The 19,845-nt window shown below is 39.8% G+C and overlaps 1 protein-coding gene across 12 annotated transcripts in view; it reads right to left on the bottom strand.

The window, feature by feature from the left end:
* Positions 1-1,743: 1,743 nt before the first annotated feature.
* The window catches only part of MED12L (mediator complex subunit 12L), a 330,165-nt gene continuing 312,063 nt past the window's right edge, over positions 1,744-19,845 (bottom strand). For 6 of the 12 annotated variants that reach the window (XM_039487292.1, XM_039487291.1, XM_039487290.1 and 3 more), the window contains 4 exons: positions 18,576-18,732; positions 17,337-17,408; positions 11,060-11,141; positions 1,745-3,679 (listed from right to left, as the gene is read on the bottom strand). In XM_039487292.1, coding sequence (XP_039343226.1) covers positions 3,627-3,679; positions 11,060-11,141; positions 17,337-17,408; positions 18,576-18,732 — 364 coding nt within the window. In that variant the 3' untranslated portion in view covers positions 1,745-3,626. Of the gene's footprint in view, positions 3,680-11,059; positions 11,142-17,336; positions 17,409-18,575; positions 18,733-19,845 lie in introns of all 12 variants that reach the window. The other 6 variants (XM_039487299.1, XM_039487295.1, XM_039487293.1 and 3 more) reach the window with 5 other exon arrangements.

The following is a 19,845-nucleotide window of genomic DNA, read 5'->3' on the forward strand; positions in this document are numbered from 1 at the left end:
AATCCACCCAAGGAAAGATCAACCAAGTCCTTTACAGAAAAGATTTATTAAAGAATAAAAAGAAAGTAACTTGTCTCTGTAATGCCCAGATGGAACAATACACAGGGTCTAAACTTATCAATCTTTGGAGAGAATCCCCCCTCCTTTCTTTCTCAGTCAAAGCAATAGCAGTACAGAATTAAAGAAATTCTATAGCAAACACACAATTGCAGATATAGAAAACAACTCAAAAGACTAATCCGCCTTTTTAACTAATACTCACTATTGGATAGTAGGAACTACTCCAGGAGAACTTGGAGACATGTCTGGTCTCTCTTAGATCCAAAAAGAGAACAGAGCAAACCAACAAAGAACACAGACAAAGGCTTCCCTCCACAGAGATTTGAAATTATCCTGTCCCTTGATTGGTCCTCTGGTCAGGTGTTTCTCAGGTTACTGAGCTTGTTAACCCTTTCCAGGTAAAAGAGACCTTAACCCTGATCTGTTTATTTATGACAATCACTAACTGACTTGGTCTTTCTAAGAGAGGTGTTAATGTAGGCTCAGGGCACAGCTCCAACACCTGGGCAGAACCTGAGAATTTGCTGGGACTAAACTCACAGATCTGGGACATATGCAGGGAGCAAAGCCCCTCAGTGTTACTCCTTGAGGTCCTTTCCTCACCAGCAATATGGCAGGCTGGTTTTGCTGCCACTGGTTTCCATGACCATAACCTGAGCTCTATGACCCCTTCCAACAGGGATCATAGACTGCAGAGTAGAAATTAATGCCTCTTTAGCAGTAACCACAGAAAACCTGTTGGCTACAGGAAATGGTGTAGAGCAGCTGCTACCATGTAACACCATCCTAGTATCTTACATCAGTAAAATGTCATACAATATTTAAAACTATTATTGAAAAAATAGGTATAGCTTGATTACACACAAAAAGCCCCATAGCAGAAACCCCTGTACAACTAACAAACAAAGCAACACCCCCCAACCCATCTATTGAATTACCTCATAGGTCATGCAGGCACTTGACACTCAGAACATGGTCAGGATGTTCCCAAGATCTGAGTGCAGATTCTACTCCATTTGACTAAATTTTAGTCAGCTGGGGAAGAACTTCAAAAAGAGGCCACAACGTGACTGACTGGTGGTGGATCAATCACTTTCTGAGATCAGCCACATATATGATAGCTGCTTGTTCCTTCCTTCCTTAGTACTGACAGAGAGGTAGAAGAAAATTGGCTGGATTAAATAGTTCTGTTTGCTTAATCTTGAATGTCTTTAGTCCCCAATGAGGAGCACTAAAGGACAGTCGCCCAGAGGATTACCAAATAATTTTACTCCCGTTACAAACCATTCAAGGGACAGTGAAGGGAAGTAATCCTAGCCCACAGGAATCCAAAACGCATTTTCATTGAAAAAGGAACAAAAATTAGAACCATTCGAAGAACCGCCACTAATGTGGTGCTGACTAGGTCCGCAGGGACCACTGAAAGTTGATTAGATGGTAATCTAGGTTATTTTTGTTTAACACAGTTTTAAATCTTTGCTCCGAAAGAAAAATTAAAGTTAAAATTGTGTTTTGCTTCTGACACTTTCAATGCCATTAATTTGTAAACAAACAAATTCTACTAAGTAAACATGCACCTCCAGGTTTTGCCCTCAGCTAAAACCACAAAGCCCCACTGCAGTGAAGGGTGTTGTATGTATGTGGCTGAGGACAGAAACTGGTCTTAAGTCTGCTTTTCTGTGGTGGATACTATTCTAGTAATATGCAGTCACCTGAAAGGACAGGGATATCAACTTGCATCAGGCTTTTTTTTTTGGAAATACCTAATGTACAAAAAAGAAAATAAATGTACAGGTACATGTTAATATTTCAAAACAGACAACCTATTCATTTAGTGGAATGAGTGGCCTTTCTGTTTTGATAAAGGGTCTGTACAAGCTGAGAGGTGAAGTGAGGAATTTTTGAGCTAAATAATTTTCACAATGTACAAAGTAGTTCACAAGAATTTTATTTCAGTAAAGATGCTGACCCATCCTACTGGTTGCTTGTACGGGTAAGACTTTGCAGTGTGGAAGTCAGAATCAGATACAAATTATTGATATTATGATTTTCCACACTAAACTGTTTATGAAAATTTAATTATCTGTGATGTCATACAGTACTACAATGTTTGCTGAGTGTTGACTCTTTTCTATTCAATGTAAGTCTGACTAGGATACCAAACAGTACACTTATATTATGGCATATGAAAAGATGAGTTAATACAGAACATGAGAACAAAATTCCCCATGTATTTTGAAATGCCCTGCATGTTTCACATTCAAAATTTGTGCATCTAATTCTAAAAAAAAATAAAATAATAAAAAAAAATCATATGGAGTAACTCTTAAATTACATGAACCCATAGTAAATTTATTCTGATTTTTTTTTTACTCTAATACGAGCAAATATACCACACACTTGAACAAGGTTAAAATAGTTCTCTCTCTTTATAATAAATTTAATATATAACTTGTGCGTTTGCACCAAATTTATAAATGCAGTATGCATCACACAACCAAGACTATCACCCAACATTAAGAATTAAATTCAAAATTTTAAGTACTTACCATACAAAATAAATAATAAATACATCTATTAGAGGAAGAACTCATTTAGGTCAAGATCAATAGAGATGAGGCCCAGCTAGAGCACTGCAGAAACAGCAAAAGGGATTTGGGGGGCTTTTCTAGCCTGGCACAAGCTTCCAAAGGGCAAAAGCTGGAAAGAGACTTTTGTTGAACCTAGCACATGAGACCCAGAGATCCAATTCCTGTTTAAGTCAATGGAAAGATTGCCATCAGATTTCAACAGGATTTGGTTCAGGCCCTAAATGATTTAGAGCAAAATCTGTTGTGGCTATTCAGGGCTTTGTTACCACATTTTGTACCCTCACAAGGTTCACTGCCAATGAACTTTGCATTAAAAAGAAAACTGTAAAGCACAGCTACTTCTAGTAGATTTATTAATGTTACATTGTGGCTTTTTATATAAATCTTAGGAAGTTCTAATACAAGCAAGAAACCCACTTCAGCACCTTCTTTCCACAATGAAAGCAAGAGAAAATTGGGTACTTTTAAACAAAGAACTTTATAAAGTGCTTATGAAAATTACAAACAGTCAAAATTAATATGATTTAAATCAATGTTCATTTTGCTGTTGAAGAACGAAGGAGAACACTTTGATTTGTTCATTAATCTTTATGCCAAAATCGGAAGTGCCTTTCAAATCAGTAGTTTGGTCCAGTGCAGTTCTTAAAAAAAGAAAAAATGTTTCCCACAAATAAATAAATCCATTCTTTAACCCCTTTAAAGTAACAGTACCCTAAAAAAGCACCAAATTCTTTGCAACAACTGTATTCTTTAAATAGGCCCACAAATCATACATTTAATTCCAGTTAAATGCAAAAAAAATAATAAATCTTTCACTTTGTTACATATTCACATCAATTGCAGCACAAAAAATACGTATTGAAAAAATTAAAGAGAAAAAATTAAACTTTTGCTTTCTAGCAATAACTAGTGCATTGAATTTTGATTTTTCTTCAGTGCAAACATAACACTACATCTTGATCCCACCTTCCAGATTCAGAAGTGTGAAGAATGCCCATATTGGTTCACCCCTTGTTGTGGCTGGTTACCTAAATAACAAAAATAAAGCAAAGTGTTTACGTGTGTTGTGTGCACTTTACAAAATTATAAATGAAGAAATAAATACCTATATTTCAAATCACCATATCAAGCAATAAAGAAGGCTCAGAACAATCCATTCAGAAAATGAATACTTTTCAATGCTGAACAGTTGCAAATTAAGGGCTGGATTTTGCACACCCATCACAAACAAAATTCCAGGGAAGCTTTGCCTGCTCCAGGATTGCAGGATGGGCCAAGATGAACTTTCAAACAATAATTACGTGCAAGCAAATGACATGCACAAAATGATAAAGTAAAAAGCAACTATTTTGTAATACTTGTTTTCCTGGGTAACCCACATTTCTTTGATAGTCTCATCAATTTCTGCAGCATTTAACCTTTCATTAAAAAAAGGGAAGACGCCTCACCTGTATTTCCCTGATCCACATGTGAATCACACTGCCCCTCTCTGAAAGGGTGGCTCATTGCTTCCAAGAAAGTATCCTACATCCTTTTTCAACACCCTGCAGGTGGGCAGGATGAGTGCAGATACACGTAAGCCCCTTCTCATCATACGGAGATTTGAGAGAAAATATAATATAGTCCCAGACCCCATTAACTTCATGCTGTGCCTTCTGCATGGTGTGGATGCACCTGCCTTTAAGCAGGCAAGGGTTGTCCTACAGCAGTTTGGCTTCAGTGGAGTCATGGACGATGGGGACACAACTAGTGGGTGGTTGGACCCTCAGGGAATCAGCAGAATTTGTGGGTGACCAAACCCTGGTCCCACTCTCAACCCCACACTGGACAAACATCTTTGCAAGAAGACTCTCTTGGAAATTTTATCCCCTTTCGTAATCCTTTAGATCCTTCCTGCATGAAGAAAAATTCTAGATCTTCTATCTGAAGGAAGTTCTTATCATCTGAAGGGAACTTTCCAAATGTAAACCAGTGCAAAAGGGTTTCCTGAGTCTGTAGATAGACTGAAACACTATAGACCCAAGAGGTATGAACTGCTTTCATTTATTAATTACTATTGCTTGGGTGTTTCCTCTAAAACCTAATGTTGATAAGTATAACGCTAGACTTGCTCATCACTGAGGCCTCAGGATTGCAAATACTCACAGATGTGCTTAATTTTACTACTGTGAGTAGCCCTACTGATTTCAATACGACTCCTCATGATAATAAAGTTAAGCATGTAAGTGTTTCCAGGATTAATAGATTCTAAGGCCATTGGGACCATTGTGATCATTTAGTCTGACCATAGAATGTCCCCAAAATAATTCTAGAGCATATCTTTTAGAAAAACATCCAATCTTGATTTAAAAATCGTCAGTGATTGAGAATCTATCACGACTGTTGGTAAATTACTCTGTTAAATAATTACGCCTTATTTCCAATCTGAATTTGTCTCGCTTCAACTTCCAGCCATTTGATCATATTATACCTTTCTCTACTAAACTGAAGAACCCATTATTAAATATTACTTCCCCAGATAGGTACTCGTAGACTGTAATCAAATTACCCCATAACCTTCTCTTTGTCAAGATGAATAGATTGAGCAACTTGAGTCTCTCTCTCTCTCTCTCTCAGGCATGTTTTCTAATCATTCTTGGGCTCTTTTTTGAACCTGCTTTAATTTAATCAACATCCTTCTTGAACTGTGAGCACCAGAACTGGACACAGTATTCCAGTAGTGGTCACACCAGTCCTAAATACAGAGGTCAAATAACCTCTCTCCTACCCAAGATTCCCCTGTTCACGCATCCCAGAATCACATTCGTTCTTTTGGCCACAATGCCACATTGGGAGCCCATATTTGGGTGATCACCCATGACCCCCAAATCTTTGTCAGAGTCACTGCTTCCGAGGACAGAGTTCCCCATCCTGTTAGTATGGTCGACACTCTTTGTTCCCAGATGGAAACATTTACATTTAGCCACATTAAAAGGCATTTTGTTTGCTTGCACCCAGTTTACTACTGGATCTGGATTGCTCTGAATCAGTGACCTATCCTCCTCTTCGTTATTTATGACTCCCCCCAATTTTTGTGTCACCTGCATACTTCATCAGTGATGATTTTATATTTTCTTCGCATTCAGTGATAAAGATGTTAAATTGTGTAGAACCAAAAATCGATCCCTGTGGGACCCCTACTGGAAACACACCTACTTGATGACAATTCCCTGTTTAGAGTTACATTAGAAGGCCTATCGGTTATCCAGCTTTTAATCCATTTAATGTGTGCTATGTTAATTTTATATTAACATATAATCTGGCACCAAGTCCACTGCCTTACAGAAGTCTAAGTATATTTCATCAGCTCTATTACATTTATTAACCAAATTTGTACTCTGAAAGGAAAAAAAAGATATCAAGTTAGATTTCACTGAGAGGGTGGAATCCTGACCCCAATGGGAGCTTTGCAATTGACTTCAGTGGGGTGAGGATTTCACCCATGATTTTTTAAGTCAGAAACATCCAGCTAATTTAGTTCTGCATACTGGTAAGTATTGTACCACCTATATTTTCCCCCACCTGAACCTTATGGATAAGGAGTTGAGGGGAAAATAAATTCTACGGACCAACTATAAATTAACAGATTATGAGGTTCCAATACTTAACTGGCTATTACTAATAGACAATATTTATTCTTCTTTTTTTCTTTTTTTCCCCCGAACGTAGTTTAGAGAAAAAATTTCCAGCACTCAACAGGTGGGAGCTTCTCCCAACCATAGCAGTTCCACAGCATTAATATCTTGAATATGAAGCAACCCTGGAATCGTAGTATTCTGCATAACATAAATGAGGCCACTCAAAGCAAGATTACTTAATCACGCATACTTGATCTAGCAGGATGTTGATACTTGCAATTGATTAGAAAAAATAATGGAATTGTCAAAATGCGTTTCTTAACTACTAATGAAAAACAGTTCTCCTCTGGGACCCAAGTGCAAGTCCATTCTGCAGTCCTGATTTTAGGGGTGTTGTGATAATTGGGCCGATAAGTTTACCCTAACTGTGAGGTTAACTGAAAAACATGAGTACAAGTTCATAAGCTGTCACAATAACCTATAACAGATGTTAATGGGAAAAGGTACAAAAGGGCCTTACTGATATAACTTAAGGTATAGGTTAAGATCATGCATGGTAAACAAGATAAGTGTGGAACCAGAAATCTTTGAACCAAAATTGGTGTGTCAGAAACTAGACCTACTTGGTGGACAGAACAATGAGAGGATGAACTATTCTGGCCACTATTCCCTTTGTGGGTCCTTCAAGAAAGAGACTCTGGGAGAAAATCTGGCTACTGGAGCAAGCTTCACCATCATCATGACTGCCACCCACACTCTCTCCTGAGACCCCACACCTTCACTGTCCTGATCCTGGGAGAGGTCTTGACCAGACCAGGGCAAAGAGAGGGACCCAAATGACACTGCCACCCTACCAGCTCCAGTCGAATCCCATAACACCACTTAGGATAAAATGGATCAGATGTTAGACACAACAACAGCAGCTCCAACCCATCTCAACCAACTTCTTCTCTTTTCCCCAAAGGGACAGTTATTACCAACTTTGATATCATCTAAAAGACAGTTGAACAAGGGGGTTTTTCCTTCTAAAAATTCTCTCCAGCTAAAGGGAAAGGGAACAAAAGATGTTGTTAAAGTGAAGGCCTTATTTAATACTTCACATTTCAAATGTTTAACTGTTTTTTCCTTCTTCTTTTATGTTTAATAAAAGATTAAAGGGATTTTTAATAGCGTGTGTCATGTGCTATGCAAGGTGAGGTCTCTATATACCAAACCCTGGATCTGGATTAACACTGTTTAATGTTAGACAATGACTGAGTTATAGTTAACACCTTTGGCCCAGACGTCCCATTTAAATTAATACAACAGGAGCATACAGTTCTCTGCTGAATTGGCTACTCCATTAACAAATAGGTTGACATCTAGCTAACTACAGTCAGATCAAAACTTCTGTGAAAAGCTTGCCAATGAATAAAGATTGTTTTGAACACCTTTTAAAGATGAAAATAGTGACACTGTATTTTAAGTCCTTTATCAATCCATAAAGTTAGTATTCTGACCAGAAAAACCACTTCTAAAAATGTAGGGCCTGATCAATAGAAGGTCTGAGTAACCTCTGCTCCAGCTGGAATTCCACAGGAGACATGAGTGCTCAGAATCTATCCAGATCAGACCCTTGAGTAGTCATTTAGTTGCATATCTTTTTCCAATGGAGCAGAGGTGGGCAAACTACAGCCCACAGGCCCCCAAGCTCCTGGCTCAGGAGGCTAGCCCCTCCCCTGCTGTTCCCCCTCCCCAGCAGCCTCAACTCACTGCACTGCCAGCACAATGCTCTGGGCAGCGAGCCCTTGGGGCAGCCTGGGTGGCGTGGCTGCCTGTTCTGGTGCTCTGAGCGGCGCGGCTGTAGCGCCACCAGCCACTGGTGCTCCAGGCAGCGCAGTAAGGGGGAAGGAGTGGGGGGGCTGGATAGAGGGCAGGGAAGTTCAGGGTGGTGGTCAGGGCAGCCAGAGGGCGGAGAACGTGGGGGCAGGGGTCCGGGGGGGGCCGTCAGGGGCAGGGGTTCTGGGGGTGGTCAGAGAGAAGGGGTGGTTGGATGAGGCAGGGGTCCTGGGCGGGGGGCAGTCAGAAATGAGAGGAGTGGTTGGATGGGGCGGTGGGAGCAGTGAGGGGTGGAGGGTCTAGGGGGGTCAGGGGATAGGGAGCAGGGGATGGATGAGGCAGGAGTCCCGGGGGGGCTGTCAGGGGGCGAGAAGCAGGGGAGGTCGGATAGGGGGCGTTGGCTGGGCGATGCCTGGCTGTTTGGGGAGGCATAGCCTCCCCAATCTAACCCTCCACACAATTTTGGAATCCCGATGTGGCCCTCAGGCCAAAAAGTTTGCCCGTCCCTGAACTAGAGACTCTATCCTCAGTTCTCATAGGGCAGGGGTTAGCAACCTTTCAGAAGTGCTGTGCCGAGTCTTCATTTATTCACTCTAATTTAAGGTTTTGTGTGCCAGTAATACATTTTAATGTTTTTAGAAGGTCTCTTTCTAGAAGTCTATAGTATATAACTAAACTGTATGTAAAGTAAATAAGGTTTTTAAAATGTTTAAGAAGCTTCATTTAAAATTAAATTAAAATGCAGAGCCGCCTGGACTGGTGGCCAGGACTCAGGCAGTGTGAGTGCCACTGAAAATCCATGCGTGTGCCGCCTTCGGCACCCATGCCATAGGTTGCCTACCCCAGTCATAGGGACTGGTCCCATTGAAATAATGCTTCTGTTTAAAAAATAGATGAATAAAGATTTGTAGACATTGAATATGGGTAATTCACAGGCACTGTACAACACTGGAAATTTGAATGCCCCAATTCCTGGTAATCATAGCAGGCCCCATACTCATTATTTTATATCTTACATTTACAACCTGTCCTGGAGGATTAAGCTTTTTTTAAAAAATGATTGCAGTAAAATGTAATATTTTTATCTAGCAACACATGAATTGCCATACTGGATCACACCAGGGGGCATATAGTCTGAGATCTTGTCTCCGACATCCCTAATGGAATAACCTGCCCATGGGCGATGTTTTTTTTTATCTAACCCCCATCGCTCTCTGGTTGGTTTATACCCTGAAGCATAAGGGGGCATTACATTCCTTATACATTTCACTAGACGTACAAATCTCATACTCTTTTAGAACGCTGCTCACCTCAGTGATGTTATGTATCAATAAGCTCCAGGGGTGGCAGTGTAGAGTGGTAGTTCCTTTTATTGGTTTTTAATTTGTTGCCTTTCAATTTTACTGGCTGTAACTTTGTTCTTGGAGAGATGCGCCCAGTTTAGCTTCTAAATACTATGATATGTTACATAACTTCTTATTCATCTCCTCCCTAAACTAAAGCCTTAACATAAGAATGGCCGTACTGGGTCAGACCAAAGGTCCATCCAGCCCAGTATCCTGTCTACCGACAGTGGCCAATGCCAGGTGTCCCAGAGGGAGTGAACCTAACAGGTAATGATCTCTCTCTCCTGCCATCCACCTCCACACTCTGACAAACAGAGGCTAGAGACACCATTCCTTACCCATCCTGGCTAATAGCCATTAATGGACTTAACCTCCATGAATTTATCTAGTTCTCTTTTAAACACTGTTATAGTCCTATCCTTCACAACCTCCTCAGGTAAGGAGTTCCACAGGTTGACTGTGCGCTGCGTGAAGAAGAACTTCCTTTTATTTGTTTTAAACCTGCTGCCCACTAATTTCATTTGGTGGCCTCCTCTTTTATATTATATTATATTATATTATATTATATTATATTATATTATATATCATATCATATCATATCCTTTTCAGTCTCCTGAAAGGAAATCTTTACTCTGATGCTGGTTGAAATTTTAATTTTCAAAAGAAAACTAATGTTTTTTGTTTTGTTCAAAAAGACTCACTTTTCAATGAAAAAACTCAAAACATTTTTTCTAAAACATTTTGTTTTGAAAAATCTCAGTTAAGTTAGAAAAATTTCATTTCCCACCTCACTTTTTTTTCGTCTTTCCCCTCCCCTCCCCTTTCCCCCTTCTCCCCAGAGAAGAGGGAAAAGACGGACAGGGAATTCAAAATGTGAGTTTTTTCTTTTCCACTTTTCTCAAACCTTTTCCAGTGGAAAAAGGGATAAAAATGTGCTGGGGGAAATAAAAAAAACCCCAAACTCAAGATATTTTTTCTCTAAATGTGCTGGAATTTCCAGAAAGAAAAAACAGGAGAAAAGAAAAAAGGAAACAGAGTGGAAATTTCCCCACTATTTCAAATCAAACAAAAACAATAAAAATATTTGGTTTCATTTTTTGAAATATACCATTAAGAAATTTTTCCAAAAAATGAAAAATTTAGTCAAACGTTTATTATTTAAACAACTGTTAGTGCACACACTTACAGTTGTTTAAATAATACAATAAATTTGTCAAAGAATTTGAAACATGACCAAGAAATAGCTGGAGAAAAACCAGGAACACATTCAATGCAATGATGTTCCTGATTTATCCTCACAATTGAAAATAGGACATGGAAGGAGAAAACAACATTGACTGAACTCAGGATGGCAAACAATTAGGCCCCAATCCTGAAAATGACTCAGTCTGGACCTCTGTGCTTCTGTGCAGACCTGTGGGAACCAATGGATGTGCTGGTACTAAGTCACATACAGAATCTGATCTTCAGTGTTTGTCGTTGTATCATTTTCAGAACTGTCCTTTTACTAGAGACCAGAACTGAAGGTGTCAATAGAATGATATACTTACATTTTCATGTTTCTTGTTTTAAATATGGAAAAGAAACTGCAGAAAAATAGATGCCTCTTATAGATGGGCATACTTACTAGAGAGCTGTTTTTGGAGTTGTCTGACTAAAGCAGCTGTCTGCTGTTGCTGCTGTGTCTGCTGCAAACCTTGTCTTGGAAACTGCAACAGTAATACCAGAGAAGATGAAAAATGCTCACACAGTTCAGAATGATGCATCAATGTCTTATCAAAAGAGCATGGTATATGCCTCTCAAAACACACAAAGGGAAAGCTAAGGTTTATATTATATCTATATATTAAAGAACAGCTAACATGCTGAATTTAACATATCACAGTATACATAGGTATTAATGAACTGGGGACACAGGAAATCCTTCCTGGACTACCTGGCTCACCAATCCCTAGCCTGAGTAGTAAGCAGTTTGTAACAAACATCAGGACTGAATATGTATAATACCCTGAAAACACCTCCCAAACAGCCATCGCACTGGCACTCAAGGGAAATGCACTTCTTGTGTTGTTACTGTAGACATTGGAGGAGGAGGAGAATGGGCCAGGACCTTTCAGATTCTCTCCACTTCCTTCTCCATCACATCTCTTTAATTTCGAGTTTGTCTCCAAATCTCTGGTGTCCCACTTCTGTCACTAATGTGTTTACATTGCAGCTGGGAGCTTACATCCCAGCATAGGTAGACAGACACACTAGTTTGCTTGAGCTAGTGCACTCAAAATAGCAGTGTAGCCAAGGGCAGCTTTCTGAGTACAAATCCACTGGAAACCTTCAAACATACTCAGGCAACTAGCCCAAGCTGCCACTCCTGCCACCCCCAGCTACATTTTTTTAACATGCTAATTTAAACAGAGCTAGCGCTTGTCTGTCTGCCCAAGCTGTGAAGCATACTCCCAGCTGCAATGTAGATGCTGGGAAGCAAAACCCAATAACAGAGGTTTGGGGCACGCACAGAAAATAGACAAGGAGATAGAAAATTCTATGTAACAAAACAAAATGCGCCAGTGAAGCTCTGGAGCTTGTGCAGACCCTGCTGTCACCAAGGCTACTGTTCGTTGGAGAGAGAGATAATTTTAGAGCATTTATACATATATTTGTCTTTCACATTCTGGAAGTCAAAACTGCTCAGACTGTCCTATCACACCCTAGGGAGACGCAGATGTTTTTTTTTCTTTCAGTTTCCCTAAGTGTTAACTGTAAAAAGAAAACAAAACCTTCTCACCTCCTGAATATCCCATATGCAACTGGCAACAAAAGCAACTAGAAAGAGACATTTCTGGAGACTGATGATGACAGAACATGACAAAATTGTTGGTAATAAATGGTGAAGACAAATGGAACAAAGAGTGTTGAAGTTTATACAATAAATTATGTATTGGTCTCTAGAATCTTCTAAATTTCCCATTGAGTTATAAGATTTCACACATGTATCCAGCCAGTCACAAGGCATAGATTCAGTCGTCTTCTGCAAATAGACCATCCATCATTCCTACTTTTACAGTGAATAGCATTCATCCACGAAAGTACTTTAAGTGATTTGATCATCTGCCCTGTCCAAAGCTGATAAAAGGTCTGTTGGTTTTGATTGTATCATTTGTAAGTAACAATTATGTTTTGACCAAGTGTAATAATTAAAATGTCTGGTACTAGTGTGTGTGGGGGGGGAGGAGAAGATGATGTTTTTTCCACTATGACACTACTTCAAATGAAATTAAAGTTAAGCACAAAATGGCCTGATCCTCCAGGGTTCTGCACACAACTTGCTAGGTGGTGATTGTGTCCTCAATTCCCTTTGACTTCAGTGGGAACTGAGGATGCCCAGCACCTTTCAGGATCAGACCAGCTCTGCCCATATGAAACAAAATAACAAGGATGAGCCTGACTCTGATCATGTTTATACCAAGAAGAATCAGGTGCAAGTTCTTTCAAGTAAATGGAATTACACCAATAGAAAACTGGTGGGAGATAAATTAAGGGCTAAATTCTGCGCTCAGTTACTCTGGGGTTAGACCAATGTTCTTTCATTGACTTCAGTGATGTTACTCTGTATCTATACTGGCACAAGATCAGAATTTGGCCCTAAATTAGTCTTTCCATCAACATGCATTGCTTCTCTAGCCCTTCTACATAGGAGTCTGCCCGTGTCACTAAAAGCTGTGTAGGGTAGACAAAGCCTTAGTAAGGATATCTTTGGTGTGAAAGGCTTTGCTAAAGAAATATTGTAATAGAACTGCCACACCACCCACTCTTGGAATTTGGGGTCATGACCCCTGTAAACCAGGTTACAAAAGAAAAATGTTTCAAGTCCCACTTCCTGCAGCCTCATGCAAATGGTAAACAACAAAACAGGGTAATTTTCCTTAAGCTTAGACCAAATGAAAAATTTTTTTAAAGGGTCCTTTCAGTGATTACACTGAGCCTCTGTGAACCAGTATGGTCCTTCTAAATAAGCTAGGAAGCTTCTCTTCAGTGCAGGTCTTGGTCGGATTCAGAAGCCTCCTGGGCTCACAAAAGACAAGAGGGGCTTTCTCCTCCTTTTCAGAAGCACCTTTCAGCCGCCCTGAAAAACTCTCAGAGCACAAAAGATCATTTTAATTGTTTACAAATCTATTTTACGTAGAGCATTGTGTTGTGCTTATTGCAGGTAAAAGACAGCTGGAAGATGTATTTCAGTGTCCAAGAAAATACAAAGAAGATCCAGTGCTCTGAAGGCCATGGCAGGTGATACTAGGCTGTCCTCAAGCATGGTCCCAAACCAGCGTTAACTCTGACTTACTTTAGCCATACTGAAATTGGGACAAGGAGCAATTTCCACCCTTGCCTTCTCTCAGCTCCAGCCCCAGCTCTCTCTCTGAGACTCATTAAGCCTGCCAGTATGCTTGCTAGTATGTTAATTCCTCATTGATAGGCTAGCCCTGCTGTGTTGCACCACCTGAAGTGATTCTGCCTCTAAGGGTATGTCTACACAGCTGACGTTGAAGCGCTGCCGTGGCAGCGCTTTAATGTGGCTGTGTAGTGATGGCTCCAGCACTGGGAGAAAGCTCTCCGAGAACTGTAATAAGACCACCTCCATGAGGAGAATAGCTACCAGTACTGGGAGTGCGGCTACCAGCACTGTAGCACTATCAACACAGCGCTGAAACTTGTATTGCTCAGGTTACGGGTTTTCACACCCCTGAGCGAAAAAAGTTTCAGCGCTGTAAGTGGCAGTGTAGACAGACCTTAGATGATTAATACTTTCTCTGCCAGACTCAAAGGCCCTGGTCACAGCTTGTTTAGCTGTACAGTAAATGTCACAATCACTATTACTTCATGAGCTCAAAGACATGGGTCACATCAAAGATCATATTGTAAATCTAATGAAAAGTATTTTTTGCATGTTATATGGTACAATCTTCAGCTTCTAACTGCAGTTTCAGGAGGAGCTGACAGAGACATTCAAAATGCACAAGTTACGCCTATGATAATAAACCAGCTACCTAAGAAGAGGGCTAGACATCCAATTTAAACACAATACAATTTGGTAACTTGGCTCCCCAGAATACACAAACTCTAGTTCAAAAACTCAGGATGCACTAAGGGCTGATATTTTCTTTAAATTTGCTCATTTAAACTGGTAACCTGTTTATAATCTGGCTCTTTTTGTAGGTATCACATTCTTGTGTGACTTACTCTTTTAAATTGAGTTTCTTTAGTTAGCTACTTTTAAAGGCACATATAACCAAGGATAGAAAGTTCTCAAAATTCCAGTGTAAAAACACAAATGTAGTACATGGTAAAACAACACGTTTGCAGAAAATTACTCAATGGTATGGGAAGAGACTAGGTCATTCAAATGTTTTTACCAAGACACTTTCATACTTTAGATGTAATGAAAGGTTCCAGTGTTACAGACTAACAAAGAAATATTCTGAAAGTTACTATGATTATTTGGTACTCTCCATGCAACTGCAGTACATGACCAAACAGAAAAATGCATCTCTACAGGGTTACTATATGCTCAAGTCCTAACAAAACAAAAAAGAAGCGCTAGAACACACTTCCGGCACGATGCCATTACTCTGTTCTGGTTCCCCACAAAAACACCAGAACAGCCTTTCAGAGTGTTCGGCCACAGATCCTTTTTTATACACACTGAAATGTCAGACAACAAGCAGCTATATCTTAGTTACAAAAGTACAAGAGAGTGATGATATTTTAACCATTTGGCACACATTAGCAGTATATCAAGCAAACAACTTCTACGGGATTTAAACCCATTTATCTGTACTAGAGTCATATTTAGGGCTACAAACTGCAGTTTTTGATGAAATATGATAGGGGAATTTTCACTGTTTAAAATTAGCTACCAGAAGAGCCCATAAAATCAAGTAAATATAATACAAATATATTTAAACTGTCAAAGGAAAATATAAAGTGCCTTAGAATTCTAACCGGATTCTATTGTTCATATGAGAGTTTCATAATCGGCCTCAATCATATACGTTATCCAGGGCCATCCTTAGGATTTATGGGGCCCTATGCATTATTAAACTGGTGCCCCTATGCTCCACTGAAGGTGGTCCCCAGCTGGCGCCACTGACCAGTGTGTCGAGGGGGCACTGCCACCACCACCACCCCATGGACCCCCAGAACACCCCTCTCCCCATTGCTGACACACCAAGCTTCATACGCAGTGGTTCAAGGCAGGCTTTGTGCTGTCACATGGGGGCACAGGCAGGGTCCAGGGAGGGACTCAGCTCCGGGCGGCAGTGGGCCGTGCCACCAGTGACTGACTGCGCCGCCAGTGACTGGCCGCACCGCTCTGGATTCCCTGGGGCAGGAGCGGCAGAGGCGGAGGCTGGAGCCCTCAGCTGACTGGCTGAGGAGCAAGTGAGGGAGGGGGCAGGGAGAAGCCCGCTGGCTGAGCGCAGGGGAGGGGCCAGAGAAGAGAGGATTCCAGCCATGGCCAGCAAGGGGAATGGTGCCCCAAATATTTGGGTGCCCTACGCAGCTGCATATGCCTAAGGACAGTCCTGACATTATCCTGCTTTCACATAAAAGTTTTAAAACAAAAATCCATATAAAAATGTAAGGCTACAACCATTAGCAATGCTGCAAAAAAATTTCCCGTAAAGTTGAGTTCTCATAGCAAGTGAAGATAGTTCTTTATTACTCAATAACATGAGGAAATTTATAAAATACATGGTATATACGGAATATATGGTCAACATATGCTGCTGCAGTAAAAGTTAAGTTCAGATATCTCATTCCTTCTAGGCTAATAAATTATCAGTTTACACCCTGGAATGGAGAAATTCCCAGATCTCCAATATTACACTAGCCCTTGCTGTTATACCAGAGCTTGAAATAGTGACATTTTGATATCTAGAATCCAAATAAGAATTTGAGAGCTTTTTAAAATGTATTGGTTATATTTTTATCTCTGTCTCCAAGTCTGCATAATAGGATTCATGGCCTTTCAGCAACCTGGTTTTACAGGGGGAATGAAATAAAAGTAAGACAGAAGGAGTTCTGATTACATTTTTAAAAATTTTTTCAAACATTTCCAGAAACAGAGTTTCTTTTAAGTATGTGGCATATACCTAATCTAAGATACTTTGGTGCAATATATAGGATTTATCAGCATGGGTCAGGTATAATCACTGCATTTATGAAATGTGGCCATCCCAAACTCAGGCTCATCATCATCCTCTCTCTCTCTCTCTCTCTCTCTCTCTCTCACACACACACACACACACACACACACTTTTATATATATATATATTCATTCAGAGCCTATGAACTAATGAATTGAAAATAATTAAATGAATTTAGTGCTCATGAAAGTTTCCAGATTGACAGAAGTAGGCATCTGTTAATTATCTATCCAACAGTTCTGACGGGAGCAAGAGCAGTTCCAACTGTCCCAATATAACTGAACACTGACATCTAGGGGTAGCTGGGTAGTTCATGGTACACCAGTCCCAGAACTAGTGTTTTTAAAAGACAAACTAAAATGCTGAGTTTTAGGTAGACCAGGTGGGGCAAAGGATTAATACACAAGCCTTATGCTTCATGACACATGTTCAAATTTGGTCTTGATATTAAAAAGAAAAAAGAGTCATTGGGTAACCCATCTTAGCTACATCATAAAACCTATCACTCCCTTTGGCAAAATTGTCAGAGAGGACCGTGGATGAAACTAGAGAGTTGTGCACATCAGCACTGAGAGTAGTCTGAGTAAGCTTATACAACACTTACTGGCGCTGTTCCTAGCTTGCTTTACTTCCAGGAGTAACAACATCTACCCCATAAGCACCCTCATACCCACACAAAGAGTCTGCTTTTAATATGCTGCTTACCAAAGGCTGCTGTGGTTGCACTGCTTGGAGACCAATCGCCTGCTGTCGACCCTCTTGCTGCTGCTGCTGCAACTGAAAGAACATTGTCATGGTAACAGTAATAATATGTATACATGTATTATATTATATAAATGATTAATAGCAGCAGCAGCCTTTTTATTTGAGAAGGCATAGCAGCCTCTCGCCGTTCCAGGGATACATATCATGGAATTTGGCTTTTCGTTACTTATCTTTCTAAGCTATGATATTTGTATGCTTTTAGTGTTGGTTGAGGAAGGCGTGTTCCTCACTATAATATTTAGGAGCTGAACCCTACTGTTCTCTCCATTTGCACAGTGCCGGCCACATCATGGATGATGAACAACAAATATTTACAATCCAGTGTTCATAATATCTATCGAAGAGACATATTGCAGAAACAGATTTAAAAGGCTTTCTGTATGGTATAGTCAGCTGTTAACTGTATACCCACATAAGTTTATCCATACTATTTTAAAAAATTAGTTCTTGGCATTAGAGTTAAAGCATGAAAATAATTATATCGTCACCAAAAACACAAAGTATTTTTAATATGTGTTGCTTTTACCTCTGTCAACCCCAGTGTGGTGTTTTGGTTTTTAACTGCCAAACTGAGAGTTAACTACCAAATTGGGGTACATCAATAAATCAGAAGAACAGAAAATATTATAGACAGGGGCTGTTTCCACCCAACTTTAGTTCTGGCATATACGTATTCTTATAGTCAAATAATACTGTAATAACCTAAAACTATAGATTATGTGTGTTGATTATAGCGATTGTCACAGCTCAATATCCTGAGGCACAGAGGAGGTTACTGGAGAGGAAAAAAGGCTCATCATGAATCTTTTGACAAATTAGTTTTTTGCTGAAAAATGCTGATTCATTGGGAAGGTTTCTCAGATCCAGGATGATATTTCTGTTCAAAACAAGAGAGAGACTGACCCCAAAATAGCAAATAGCCCAGCAGTTAGGGCCCTAACCACCAGGCTATTGACTATTCTGGGATGGGTCTCTCTCAATCTCTCCTGTTGGAACTCTTCCACTTCGTATAAATAATTAAATATTCACTGGACTAGGGGGCAGGGGAGGGAGATTGACTCCACAGCATGGCAGCTAAGGTACTCACCTGTGACATGGGAGATCCAGGTTAAAGCCAATACCTGATTCAGAGAATAAGGCCCCACATTTGCTTTTCATTAACACAACCAAGTGCCCTACCTGAAGGAGTCGCTGTTGTCGAATTTGCTGTTGTCTCTGTCTCATCTGTTCCTGAGGCAGCTGTACCGAGTTAAGGTTTGGGTGAGGAGCTGTGGTTGGTACAGTATCAAGTCCCCCTCCGACCAAGGAACTCTGTTGCAAAGGCTGATGAGTCAGTCTGAATGAGAAGAATCTATTTCAGGGTAACTATTTAATTTACAGACAAAGATCAAATAAGTGTGAGCGTTCACCTCTCTGGATTAAAATTTGTTCTTTGTATATTTGAAACGCATGTTTTACAGGAAGATTGTATTTTCAAGCAAGAATATTTAGGAAAAAAGTATCCAATGGAAACATCTACAGTGCTATTATCTAATAACTGAACTGGATAGTAATATATTGTTGAAATCAATATCTGTATATTAATTAAACTAAAGAGAAGAAATCCAGCTACTCAACATTTCTGAGTTTGAATGAGCAGCCAGCTTCTACAATGCATGTAACATTCATCGTAGAACTAAGAAGGAGGCATTCTGCACCAGCCTTACAATTTTGTTCTAGACAAAAAACATGTTAAGATTAACTTGAGGCTGAGAAGATCAGTATTTTGGAATAAAAACATTGCAAGGATGATGTAATTATCCCCAAAACAAGCATTATAAACCCAGGACATTCAGAGTTAAGCTTAAACTTAAAAGAAATCCAAGCCTATTAAAGTATAGAAATGCACAACCCAAACAACCTTAACTCTGCCCTCCAGCAACACTATGCATTAAATGTACAACTCTGATTAATACACATTCATCTGTAGTCCTAGATCAAACTGATTTTGGAACACACTAAATATTTTTTAATTCCCCCCCATAATAATATAATGCTGTGCCTAAATTGGAAGTGATTTAGGCACATGAAATGTGGCCTCAAAAGGGGAGTTTTAGTCTACGGATGGTTTAGAACTGAATTCACATAGAGAAAGAAGATCATCATGTGTGATAGGGAATAACAACCTATGCCCTGCTGCCTAACTGATAAATCAGTGTTACTCCAGAATACGTGAGGCTGAATTCAGTGTGGGACATGTTCTCATTGTGTGCATGAGCTGGATTTTGACATGAAGATTAATGCTTATTTATTTGAAAACTGATTAAATAAAACTGTCGTTAGTGTATTCCAGTTGTGGTGTAATTTAGTAATGAGAAGCAGGTGAGGTAAGGACACACTAACATTACAGTAAAAATTGTAAATACACCCAAATTAGGAGATATCTCATTGGTTGGACACTGAGGGAGAC

Source organism: Mauremys reevesii, linkage group 9 (assembly GCF_016161935.1).
Source record: "Mauremys reevesii isolate NIE-2019 linkage group 9, ASM1616193v1, whole genome shotgun sequence".
In the NCBI taxonomy this organism is placed as follows: domain Eukaryota; kingdom Metazoa; phylum Chordata; order Testudines; family Geoemydidae; genus Mauremys; species Mauremys reevesii.